Source organism: Alligator mississippiensis, chromosome 1 (genome assembly GCF_030867095.1).
Source record: "Alligator mississippiensis isolate rAllMis1 chromosome 1, rAllMis1, whole genome shotgun sequence".
NCBI classification, from domain to species: Eukaryota; Metazoa; Chordata; order Crocodylia; family Alligatoridae; genus Alligator; species Alligator mississippiensis.
In genome coordinates, this window is record NC_081824.1 from 328,397,461 (window position 1) to 328,410,226 (window position 12,766).

The 12,766-nt window shown below is 43.7% G+C and overlaps 1 protein-coding gene across 3 annotated transcripts in view; it reads right to left on the reverse strand.

Moving 5' to 3' along the window:
• The window catches only part of TBL1X (transducin beta like 1 X-linked), a 321,636-nt gene that overhangs the window by 48,485 nt on the left and 260,385 nt on the right, over positions 1-12,766 (reverse strand). For all 3 annotated transcript variants that reach the window (XM_019495106.2, XM_059720930.1, XM_006273491.4), the window contains one exon: positions 3,275-3,407. In XM_019495106.2, the coding sequence (XP_019350651.1) occupies positions 3,275-3,407 (133 nt within the window). The remainder of the gene's footprint in view (positions 1-3,274; positions 3,408-12,766) is intronic.

The window sequence follows — 12,766 nt, forward strand, 5'->3', positions numbered from 1 at the left end:
ACTTCAAGAGCTGTGACCAATAGTAAGTTATCCGATCCATTTCCCTTGCAAAGCGGGTCATGGCAAGGTTGCCCATTATCCCCCCTTTTTATTTGATTCAACATTGGAACCACTGACTATAGCTATATGGAATAAGGCTGATACCAGGGCATTAAGGTAGGAGATAGTGGGCACATCTACACAAGACATTTACTACGCAGTAGACTAATTAGCTGTGCCACAAACATCTTGCATTTACACATGCACCCCTATTAGACTGGAGTAAACTAATTTACTCCGCAGCAGGATAGTACTTGTAAATACAAATACTATGCTGTTGCAGAGTAAAAAACTGCTCATCAACTGATGTGTAGACGCTGCCCCAGCTGGCTGGGGCATGAGGGTGGATACATGTTGGATATGTAATATATTTCAGGCAATGCTCAGTCAAAGTTTTTGGTCATGCCCCATTATCTATTCCTTTTGAAAAGAAATGATAACCTATTGAAAGAAATGATAATCAGAGTACCATGGATTTTAATACAACACTGATACCTTTGGAAAATGTGTATGTTCCTCGGTATATCCCCAAGGAATTCAAACTGAATCCTTCCCAGATTGCACTCTGACAGCAGGTCTTATTAGAAACATGCTGGATTATACTGTTGCATTGGAAAGGTTGAAATCTGGAACAATGAGATGGTGCAGCTGTCATTTATGGGGAGAGTTATGTTTAGCAAGCATAACTGCTTTGAAAAGTTTGGTGCAATTTGGAAAGAATTCTTGAACTATTTTAGTAGATAGATTGTTGTTTATTTCATGCTTCTATTTTTTTATTCTCTCCCTCTCTCTCTCTCTTCCCTTCCCCCACCTTTTTTTTATTTTATTGCTTACTATTTGTGACATAGTTTAGTTTTACATCTATAGTTGCTATATATTTTTATCTTTAAATGATATATTTAAAAAAAAATCAATAAAATAAAAAGCAGGTTTTTTTTGTCTCATTTCGTAAAAAGCTGTTCCAGAACCTCGCTGCTCTAAATGGGTAGAAATTCCTCCCCTCTATCCCTCTCACAGATTAAGGAGGAATTATTTTAAGGCTTTGAGGTTAATTTTAATTCTTAATTTTTCCTGAATCCTTAATGTCTTCTTTTCAATTATATACTCTTGGGTCACAGTTTAACTTAATATTATGCAGTTTTCCAGAGCCGGAAGATTTATGCAGTGGGTAGTTATGAAGAGAGTAGCATTCTGGAATTTTACTGCTGTTTTGGCCTTATGAATGCAAATTAAAAAAAAAATGTCTGTTTCTGGAAAATATTCATTGAGTCTTACCAGGAAGACTTGGTGCACACTATAGTTCCTTAATAGGAATCAAACATATAACTTGGAAGCTAGTTTCATTTTCTGCATCTCTACACTATGTCAGGAAGAGAATGATCCAAGATAAGTAATTCTATGATTTAACTGTCTGAGATACCATGGGGTTGGACCGAATGACTAGGCGGTCACTTCCAGATTACTGCAATATGTTTCTAATAACACTGATCTGGGTTGGCCTTTGTGCGAGCTAAGATCTCACAGCATCTACATAAGATTCTGACTGCACAGTAGCCTGTGACTACTGTACAACAGAGTTACGTGGAAGAAAGTGTGATGCAATGCTACTGCACAGTAGTCACAGTCAGCATCACAAAAAATCCTGTTTGGAGATGCTGCTGTGCAGTAACTCTAGTTACTCTAGTTACTGCACAGTCATTTAGTACTTGCTTTATACAAGTACTAAATGACTGTGCAGTAATGACTGCGCAGTCAGTGTCTCATGTAGATGCAGCCATTGTTAATCAACCTTACAAAAGACTGGTAGGCTGAGGAAGCAGGCTAAGTGAGAATACTGTGAATGCATGATATAGGTCCATTTTATTGCTGTAATTAGTAGGATGATACTTTGTTACTGGTTTTGTAGTAGTACCTGTGGGCCCCAATCGAAGATCAAAGCCCTACAGTACTAGGTGCTGTGCAAAAGTCTAGAAAAGACAATTCCTGTCCCAAAGAGTTTACAATACTTAATACAATCCAAATAATTAATACAATCTACATTTTAGGGCCTAGTCTACATGTAGTTTGTACCTCTGTCAATTTAGAAACCAATATAATACAAAGATGTTATGGGATAAATTAATCCCATATTGTATTCAGATTATCAGAAGGAAATGCTGTAGTTAAGTTCTCTTTTAAAAAAAAATAATGGTATTCAGAAGGTTTCTGTGAATTCCTCAGACTTAATGCCTTCTAGAATTCACAAAAAAAATCTCATATCATAGATGTTCTTCTCCCTAGATCTATTCTACCAGTCACATAACTTTTCATAAAAGACTCCATTTTCCCAAAATGTCTGTTTGCTGTCAGCAGTTACTGATGACTGTTTTCTATCTGCAGTGTCACACAGACTTTGCTCTGTTTGTTTGAGCCTCACATTTATATTCTTGAAGCGCTATTAATTCTGGAGTTCATAGTTTTCATTCTTGCTTCTTTAGGTCAGGTTTTTTATTGCCTCCATTTCCAAAAGGGAAGAGGTATGATTCCTTTGCAATTCTGTTTCCTGCAGGTTAGGGATTCCCTTGTCTCTTCATGCAGAGGGAGAGGAGGTTGCTGATTCTATTTTTTAAAAATATTTTAGGATAGGTATCAGTTTTCCATCCCACCTCTGTCTTATGTCTTCCCTAAGGAAGAGAATGATCTGAGTGAAGTAATTCTATGACCTGACTGTCTGAGATACTAGAGGACTGAACTTAATGACTAGGAGGTCTCACTTCCAGATATCTGTTCTATGTTCCTAATACCACTGGTCTGGGTTGGTCCTTGTGAGAACTAAGATCTTACCTAAGTATTGTTAATCAATCTAATAGAAAACTGTTAGGCTGAAGAGGCAGGCTAAGAAATGGGAGAAATGGGAGTGCTCAGCCTTGCCTAACAAGAGTGAGAGTCATGTAGATGAGCTCCTAGCACACTGAGGATTTTCCAAGGGTATTTAAAAATATAAATCAATAAAGTATGACATATATATTCAGGACAATAGTGTCTTCAGACCTAGCATCTGTTAACTGTGCATGGACTTGAGGCAGTGCATCACCTCACAATTCTTTCAAATAGCACACTGATACCATTACCCTCAGAGAGACATGACCTATCAAAATTGCACAGTCTCCTTTATATTCTTGCTTCTTTAAATAGCTCCTAATTACAGCAGATGATATTTTATTCCCAGGGAAAATATTTTCAGTAACTGACTTACCCGGATGCTAGTAGGTCACTGACAGGGTTCCAGGCACAGATGAACACCTCTGATTCGTGGCCCCGAAGGACTGTTGCTTTGTTAGGAGGAATTTCAATATCCCCATCAATTTCCATTGGCTTTGAATGATTATCTGAAAAAAAGTACAACAGAATATAAGTACTCAGTAAGATTCTGGTAGAAACCACTTTAAAACTTACCCGGGACTGCATGTTAGTTTGAAGATATTACTATATTGTTTTGGGGTTTTTTGGGGGATTGATTTTTATGACAGTTCCTCAAAATAAAGCCCTTTGCCATAATATGTTCAATAAAAATTTGAAGTTTTTCATCAAATCTACTGCTGTTTGATTCAACTGAACTGTTTAAAGTTGGCTTTATTAAGAAAAATACATTTACCGATTCATTAAAAACAATATATATTACCACATGACTGAAAAAACAAAATTTTGTGATAATAAATGATGCACAAGTAGAAAAAACCTGGGGTGTCACAAGGAAAAATAAAGGGATACAGTGAACTATGAAATAGTTGCCTCACTCTTTTACCACTGTCGCAAGCTCTGAGCAAAGTTGAAGCCCCATGGACAAGAAATCCAGTTCTCACTTAACTGAAGACTACACCATTATACTTGACAATAACTGAACCTAATTAAATTACAGGTGACTTCAAATCTAGAATTCCCTAACTTTTGAATGCTTGGCAACCCAGACAACTTTCTTTTAAATGAAGCCTCTATATGTAAATACTTTCATAATGAAAAATGGCAAATTAAAATTACATTTTAACTATAGAAAACCCTCCAATCATGCATCAGCAGTGGAATTTAATGTCCAAAACTTCAGTGTTGCTGCACAGACTTTTACCACTTGGGCTACAGGACAAATTACATTATGCTGACAGCAGCATAAGGCTATGCGCATATACTAATAGAAGCTAAATAATGCACTGAAAAAGCAGTTCACCAGCATTACCTATGGCAGAATAACCTCTTTTAGAAGAAGTTCAGTCAAGAGCTAATGCTTGGCAAATCCTCTCTGGGAGACTGCATGAGTGAGTAGCGGAGACTTAATTTACCATGTAAGAGATCTGGGTTTAATCCATAGTTTATGAAAACTATGAGGCCAAGCTAATTAATAAGAATTATGGAGGGCAAAGCACTATTAAAGACATATTGAAGAACAGTTCACATTCTCCTGGTTCTTAACACAGAACATATTCACCCATGCTAGAGGGTTGTTGGGAATGGAACAGAACAATGATGAGGATGATTCATTTTGCATGTGTTCCATTCAGGATGTGAATAGGATTTTAAAAAGTAATGTGATTGATTAAAATGGAACTTTAACCTCAGCAGACTGTACATGTGATCATGAGAATTCTTGAGAGGTTCAGTGGCCTTGTCTACACTTATCTGGTACGGATGGCAGAAGTTGATGTCAAAAGAGAAACCACTTCTTGTGGGTCCACTGCAGATGCTAGATGGGCACTGTACAAAGTAAAACTTGGAAAGGGAAGGTTTGATTCGCAACAATAAACCTCTAAAATTATCGGAAGGCATAGAAGCATCTACATGGATCTTCTGTGCCTACCAGAGAGTTGCAGAAGATGTCTTTCATTTAGGAGAAGCAATGCAACTCTAGCAGCACAAAGAAGGGTTGTGCCACTTCAGAGTAGCTCTGAGTATAGATACACTCAAAAGTTCTGCTGGCAGAGGACTGTAGTCTAGACTAGACCAGATACATATAGGCTAGGGACAAACATTAAAAAAGCCTGAGCCTGAATTGATTCAATCTTTGCAGTTTATTCTAATCTGGCTAGGCTGAATCAGTTTGTAAGTGCACAGACCTCCCAGAAATGCAGGTACATGCCTGCAGTAGCTCAGGCTAGAAGCTGGAGGGTGGGCATTAAAGCAGCCCTGCCTTCCCTTCCATACGCTAAGCTGAGGCGGGGGCATGGCCAGACCCTGGCAGGACACTCTGATTAGGGAAGGGTCCCCCCCCCCCCCGCCCTGTTGATAACAGAACGTTTAGTTAAACAGAAGGGAGTTAAACAGGGAGCTGTTAGCATTTATCAGCCCATCAAACAAAATAAAGGCCTCTCTCCTTAGTTCAAGCTTTTCTTAAACAACTTTTTCTAAGTAAGGAATGGAGGGACATTACCAGCTACCTGTTGATTAGCTCCAAAAAGCCCTAGGCCAACACTGTCCTGTCTGCCTTTGTTCCATTTTCCACAGCCCAGACTGTAGCCAGCATGTGGTATGCTAACTAATGCTGAGAGGTATCTGTGTAAGGCAGAGGGGAGTGGAGAATCCCTGCTTGAGCAGAGAGTGGGGTGGGGGGGGGGGAGCAGGAGGAAGCCAGGCAGATGCCACTGTACCTGAAGTTTCTGCCGGAGCTCTGGGCAGGAAGCAGAGGGGTGGGGCCAGCCCTGCTGGGCTGGAGCAGAGAGCAGAGCCCCACCCAAGGTTGCAAAGCATTTGGGTTGCTGGGGGACTCTGGTTTAACTTAAACCAGGAAGGGGTCTGGGACAGACATTGCATAAATTGGTTTGACCCAAGTCAGTTAAGTCTGATACTACATTTAACCAGGTTTACCTCAAACCAGTTTCAGCCATTTTCAAACTGGTTTATGTGCACTGAACATCTGTTCTGTTACAGGTTTAAACCAGTTTCTGATCACTTAAACCAGTTTATGTGTAATGGCTGTCCCTAGCCACAGTGAACAGGGCCATTCTGAGGGAAAGACATAACAGGGTTTCAGGATACATGGATGGTATCAACAAAATAATCTCAGCTTTCATTTAAGAAGATGACATTTCTAACATGCACAGTTATATAGAGAAACCCAAAAATTAGTTAGTGGGTCAATGTCTACCTAAAACGAATGACAGTCTCTAGTACAATTAAATCAGTAACTATTACATCCTGGGAGAAAAATTAATGGCCGTGGTTACAACACATCCCTATTGCTATGTAAAAGATCAGTCTGGTCAACGTGGTAGGATTTGTAAGTCTTACTACAATCTGCAAGACTGGTTTCTCTTTTGTGATGCTCAGGTCCCCCTTCATGAGGGTCTGTTTCTTCCTACCAACCTTTTGGCTCTACAAGTCTGACTTCAGGGGAAAATACACTACTACTTTTTCAAAGCACAAAAATGAGACAAGACTGAGAAACTGTGAAAACAATCATGCATTGCTTTCTAATTTGCTTTGATCAGCCATGAAATAATTAAAAGTGCTAACAAGTTATCATCACAAGCCACAAAATGTAACACCTCTTCAAATTAATAAGCAGGGATCTGGGTTTTCCATTTCCCATGGAAAAATGAAGAAAACCATGAATTCCCTGTTTTTATCAGAGAAAACGCGGATTTCTCTTTTTAGTAGAGAAATCCATGGGTTCTCAGCTTTTGCAAAGAGCTCTTGCAGACTGGCACAACTCCAAAAAGGAGCTACAAAAAGGGCAGGAAACTGCCAGCCCTGGCTGGAGGGGGAGGGAGAGGAGGAAGGGAGGGGCCTGAGCCTTTGAGGCAGCCAAGGCTGGACTCAGACTCAGACTTACCCTTTCCCCTGGAGCATGGAGGTAAGTGGGGCTGTGGGGCAGGGCTGGGGAAGAAGGTTGGGGGCTGAGGGAGCAGGGGGTGCTGCTGGGCCCAGGCAGCATATTGCAGCTGGGAGCAGGGCCAGGGGGTGAGGGCAGGGGTGCACCTCTGTGGGGGGCTTTGCAGGCAAGAGATGCAGGGCACAATGTGGTAGTGCCTGCCATGTGCGGGCCGCGCACATGCTGCCCAGCTGCTTGCCCAGGGGAGGGGGAGAGGGAGGCTGGCATGTGGCCAGAGCACAGCTCCGTGGCCAGCTCTGCAGCCATGGTGAGGGATGGGGGCACAGGGGTGGGGGACGGGGGCTTGGGCTAGTACACAGTGGCCACTGACACTTACATGGAGGCCTGTGATGGCAGTGATGGCCGCTGCCTACAAAACCTCACACTGCTGCCATGGAGCCATGCTCTGCAGTGTGGGGTGGTGGTGGTGGTGGGGGGATGGCTGCATGCTGTCCAGCCATCACCACACTGCTGCTGCCGCAGGGGTGAAGGGCATGGCTTCATGGTGGCAGTGCTTTCCTGCAAATCCCTGCCACCCTGCATGCAGCCGCCACCACCCTGCACCACTGTGGAGCTGTGCAGCTGGTCACGGGGCATGCCGCTGCATGCAAGCCCCCCGTTTCACACCTTGGCTGGGCAGCACATATGTGACCCACACACGGTGGTTGTCACTGCACTGCTGCTGCTGTGCCCTGCGCCACTCACCCACAAAGCCATGCAGGTAGCCATGGGATGGTAGTGCAGGGTGCAGTGGCAGAATTGCCGTGGCAGCCTCCATGTGTGAACCTCCTGTCAGGCCGCCCAGCATGTGTGTGGCCCACAAAGTGGCACCCCTGTCCTCATCCCCTGGCCCTGGGAGTGGGAGTGGGCACAGAAGCACACTCCCCCCTTCTTGATCTACCCCCCAGAACCTTCCCTTCCCCCCACACACACTTATCTGCTGGGGTGGGTGTCAGTGTCTGTGTCTGCATATCTGTGGGTCTGGGGGACTGGTGCAAGGGGCATCAGGAGGGCTGTTGAGACTGTGGGGGGAGGGAGTGTGGGGTACCAGCAGCATTGGGAGGGGCTGTGGGGGGCCTTTAATTTTTATCACAGATTTGGGGTTTTTAATCAGAGGATTTGCAATTTTTAATCAGAGAAAACTAGGATCCCTGTTAATGAGGCAGTTCATACTGCTCCATACTATTTGTGCCTGGAAGGTTTGATTTGCAACAATAATAGCAATAGGAGGGAGAGAAGGAGGGAAAGGGAGAAAGGAAACCTGAAAGTTTGGCTGCTAGTAGGGCACTGACATGATTCCAGGTATAAATGAACACCTCTCTCATTTGATATTGCATGCTCTTCATGACCTTATACGAGAAACTCAAAGAACTTAAAAAAAATTAAGCAGGATTTGCAGAACCTAGCAAATCTAACAAAGCTGAGGAATTCCATGTTATTAAATCTATTTCACAGCTAAGTTAACTGAGATAGAAAGCCTTGAGCCAGCAAGGCACTTATGTCCATGCTTTACTTTAAGTGTCTGAGAAGTCAAATACACCTCAGTGTCTATTGACTGCTTTACTAAATGGTAAAGCCTACAAGCCATGGTGGCAGCCTACAAGTACATAAAGGGTGTGCATCAGGATCTGGGGGAACACCTGTTCACCAGAGCACCCTAGGGAATGACAAGATCCAATGGTCACAAACTCCTGCAAGACCCATTTTAGGCTGGACATACAGAAAAACTTCTTTACTGTGCAAGCCCCAAAGGTCTGGAATAGATTCCCCTCAGAGGTGGTACAAGCACCTACTCTGGACACTTTCAAGAAACATTTGGACGCTTATCTTGCTGGGATCCTTTGACCCCAGCAGACTTCCTGACCTCTGGGCAGGGGCTGGATCTGATGATCTTATAGATCCCTTCCAGCCCCAATGTCTATGAAATCTATAAAATAGGGACAAGGTCACTCAGGTGCTTAAAGTTAATCACATTTGGCATTTTGATGATTCAGGGGCAAAGTAAGGAGTTCAAAGAGTCAGGAACAAGGCCCAGGGGTTCTGATTTCCAAAGACATTGTTTGATATTGTGTTTAAAAGTTCCCTTGGATCAAAAAGTCCTGTGCTGATGATTAAGGTACCATTGTGCACTGGAGAACTGAGAGTAGATTTCTGAACAAAGAAGGGACTCTATGGATGCTGAAGTCTGCATGCATTATATGGTACGACTGCAGCTAAAATGTTTGTTAACATTCACCATTTTTAGAATATTATTAGAGACTTTATCAAAGCTACATTGCACTCTTGAAGTATTCAAATAAAAGTTTCCAAATATATTAAAAACTAAAATCACAAGAAATGATAAACAGTTTCACTCTAGACACCTTTTATGATCATAATGATGATGATTGTTTGAAAATGACTTACAATACTGGGATGTTACATGCTGTTTTTTTCTTTTCCTTTTTTTTTTTCCTTGAGTGATCGTTACTAAACTCTAGTCCCTCCTAAGTAAATGTGATTTTTGGCTTAAAGTCTTTAGCAGCCTATTAATTGAAGCTGATCTTTATGGCTGTAGTTATAATGAAATAATTGAGTTGGATTATTATTTCTTCAAAGAATTATCTTGCTTAAATTCGAGCCAGCCCTTCCTATATAATGAAAAAAATGGCACTATAAAAATATCTTTCAATTGTAAAATAATTCAAAACGTTGTATGTCAGTTCCAGGTGATAATTTTTTTTAAAGATGATTTTAAATAAAAGCACTTTACCTAAGAAACAGAAGCAGAATTGAGCGGCATTTTTTAATTAGAATCTCAATTTGGGGTATGAATAAATGAACAAGATGTAATGATTTAAGAAGAATAGCTGTGCACCAGCTGTTTTGCAGTAACTGTTCATGTGCCCCCTCTTTCCATGTAGTAAGGGAAAACAAATACATGGCAGTGTAATTCTTAATAAAACAGGGCAAACTACTATGCTTTGTCTTTTCCTTATACTGGGCACACAGACAGTTATCATGGATCAGCTGTCATGTAATAAGTTCCCAACCCTTTAACATGCTGCCATTTGTTTGTCAATACTTTAGTATCACAATCAAAGAAATAACTGAGAAATGGCATCTTATTTTTGCCTATAATGTGTACCTGGGAAAGGTTCCAGAAGATGCAAGGGAAACAGATTGAGAATATCTCACGTAAATGAGCTCCTAACCTCCTGAGTCTTTTCCTGACTTCATTACCAGCACACTTTCCTACCAACTTCATTAACTTTAGCGGCAAGGCTGACAAAGAGTTCCAGAGATTTTTCCAAGTAGAGAAGAATTCCCCGCAGGGCATAATCTCATTTATTTATTTTCTTTAGTGGCAGACGTAATACCGAGGCCAAAAAGCCCCTCCTAATTGTGGGATGATTTTTAAAGTGGAACTCTCAGTCAAGAAGATCCTAGGACCTTTGACTGTGGTCTCTTTAGTATGCTTTGTTCTGAGAGGAGACAGTTTCCATGGCTGTTTAGCCAAAAATGTGGCAAATCTATGAGCCTAAAATCCTGGACACCATTGTTCCTTTGATTTGGCTCAGTTAAGAGGCCTAAATCCTGTTCCACCTGTTAGCAATCACTTTTAAGCAGGGATCCTGGTTTTCTCTGTTTAAAAATCACAAATTCTCTGATAGAAATCCCAAAAATCCATGATTAAAATGAAAGGCCACTACATAGATACGTATCAACTGAACACAATGTTTTATTGATATATTTACAATTTTAAAGCAATTTGGAAGCCTATAAGTGCCTCAATAACTATATTAAAATTAATTCTAAATACCTATAAATTGCCAAATACACAAGCATTTGATTTGGGGTTTTTAATCATGGAAAATCAGAGCTTCCTCTGCTCCCTTCACTCACCAGGACACAGGTCCAGACCCCTCACTCCCAAGCCACAGACTCCTAGCCCTATTGGTGCCCCTCATTCCCCACCCCCAGCTGCACTCCCCCCACCCCAGCCCCGCTAGAGGGGGCCCCCAGCTGCCAGGGCTATGGGGCCAGGGACAAAGCTCTGCCACCCCCTGCAGCAGTGCCCAATCCCTGGATGCCGCCTGTGGGAGGTGGCAGCTGATGCGGCAGAGCAGAGCACAAAGCCTGTCCTCCCCTCTTTCATGGGTGGCATAGTCCGAGCAGAGCCCGTCCGTGGGGGTCAGGTGTGGGTTGGCCGCTGAGGGCTTGGCCTCCCTGACCTGCTGCCCTCCCCCTGGGGCCTCTGCAGCCCAGCGGACAGGACCCGGTGCGGCAGGGCAGAGCAGAACCAGTTGTGGAAGCTCCTTGCCACCACTGGGAGGGAGCTCTGTGGCAAGGCACTTGATACCCTCCCAGCAGCAGTGAGGGGCACAGCTCTGCCCCACCACCCCTGCTGCTGCTGAGCAGGTAGGGGACACCTCACCAGGGAGGTGCACAGCTTGCAGCAGCAAGGAGCTTCCCTGCCTGGCCCCTGCTGCTCCGGGTCCCACCTGCTGGGCTGTAGAGGCCCTGGGGGGAGGGCAGCAGAGCAGGGAGTCCAAGCCCGTAGCAGGTAGCCTGCCCCTACCCTGCGCACAAATCTGGGAGGCAAGAAGTGCACACCCCTGGGAGTGTGCACAGTGGCAAGAAGCCAGCCTCCCCCTCCCTCAACTCCTGGATGAGCTAGCTGCCCACCGTTCCATCTCGCTCCCTGCTCGGCCCAGCAACCACGCGCATGTGTGAGCGTGCACGTGCACATGGTGCCCCCTGCCTGACTACCCTTCTCCTGCTCCCCCCAGCACCTTGCAGGCTGCAACTTTGCCAGCCTGCAGAGAGCTCTTCACAAAAGTGGAAAATTTGCATGTTTCTCTGTTAAAATGAAAAATATGCACTTTTCTCTATTAAAAGGGAAAATCCGTGTTTTTTTTCTGTTTTCTCATGGGAAACAGAACACCCAGATCCCTGCTTATAAGGAAAATGCCTGTCATACCTTATGAAAGCACTCCTATTTTGACTAGGAAGGCAAACAACTCTCCCACCGCTCATCCCTTACATCAAGTTGGGATCCATCCTGCTCACAGGGGAGATGTCTATTTGAACCTTCCATCACATTAGGCTCCAGCTGCAGCAGTGTACCCAACTGACAGCAGCTCTGACTTCAATAGAGCTGTCCAACTGGTGGCCCACAGGCTGTATACAGCTTGTGAGCCATTAACACATGGCCCATTGGCCGTGGCAGTCGCTTTCCCCACTGTTGTGCAGTGGGAGAGAGCCCTGGGGATGGCCTGTGGTGCCACGTGCAGTCTGCATGGCAGGGAGGCATATGATGTCAACATAGCCACATGGCAAACTCCGCATGACATGTGGCCCCTGGCCATGCCACAGCTGGACAGTTCTTTATGAAATAGCCAATTGGTAAAAGAGCATAAAGAGCAGTGAGAGGAGGAGCAAGAAACCAAGGCTCCTTCCTCCTTCCTAGGGAAGTGCCCACTTCAGTAGGCCACAAAGTCATGCTGCTTCTTGCTTGCTCTCCTTCTTGCCCTAAGAATTTTTAACTTCAGGCAGCTCAACAGGCAGGCAACTTCAATAGGAGAGATACAAGATGTTCCTAGCCCAGTCTAGCCTATAACCTAGTAGTCAGGACACTTTCTTAAGAATTGGGAGCTGTACATCAGCATCCTCTCTTGTTGGGTGGGACTTGGAATTGGAAGTCTGTCACAGTACAGGCAAATACCAAGTCTTAACAACTAGATATTCAGGAAAAGGTGGGCAGGTCCTCTTCCCCCTCTATTGAGTTAAATGCATAATCTCAGCTTCAAACAGTTACTCAGCGTGGCTTTCCATCTAAGAAATCATGGATTTACAGAGTGCCTGTAGATGTGCTAGGAAGCTGCTCCAACATGCTGTAAGTACAGC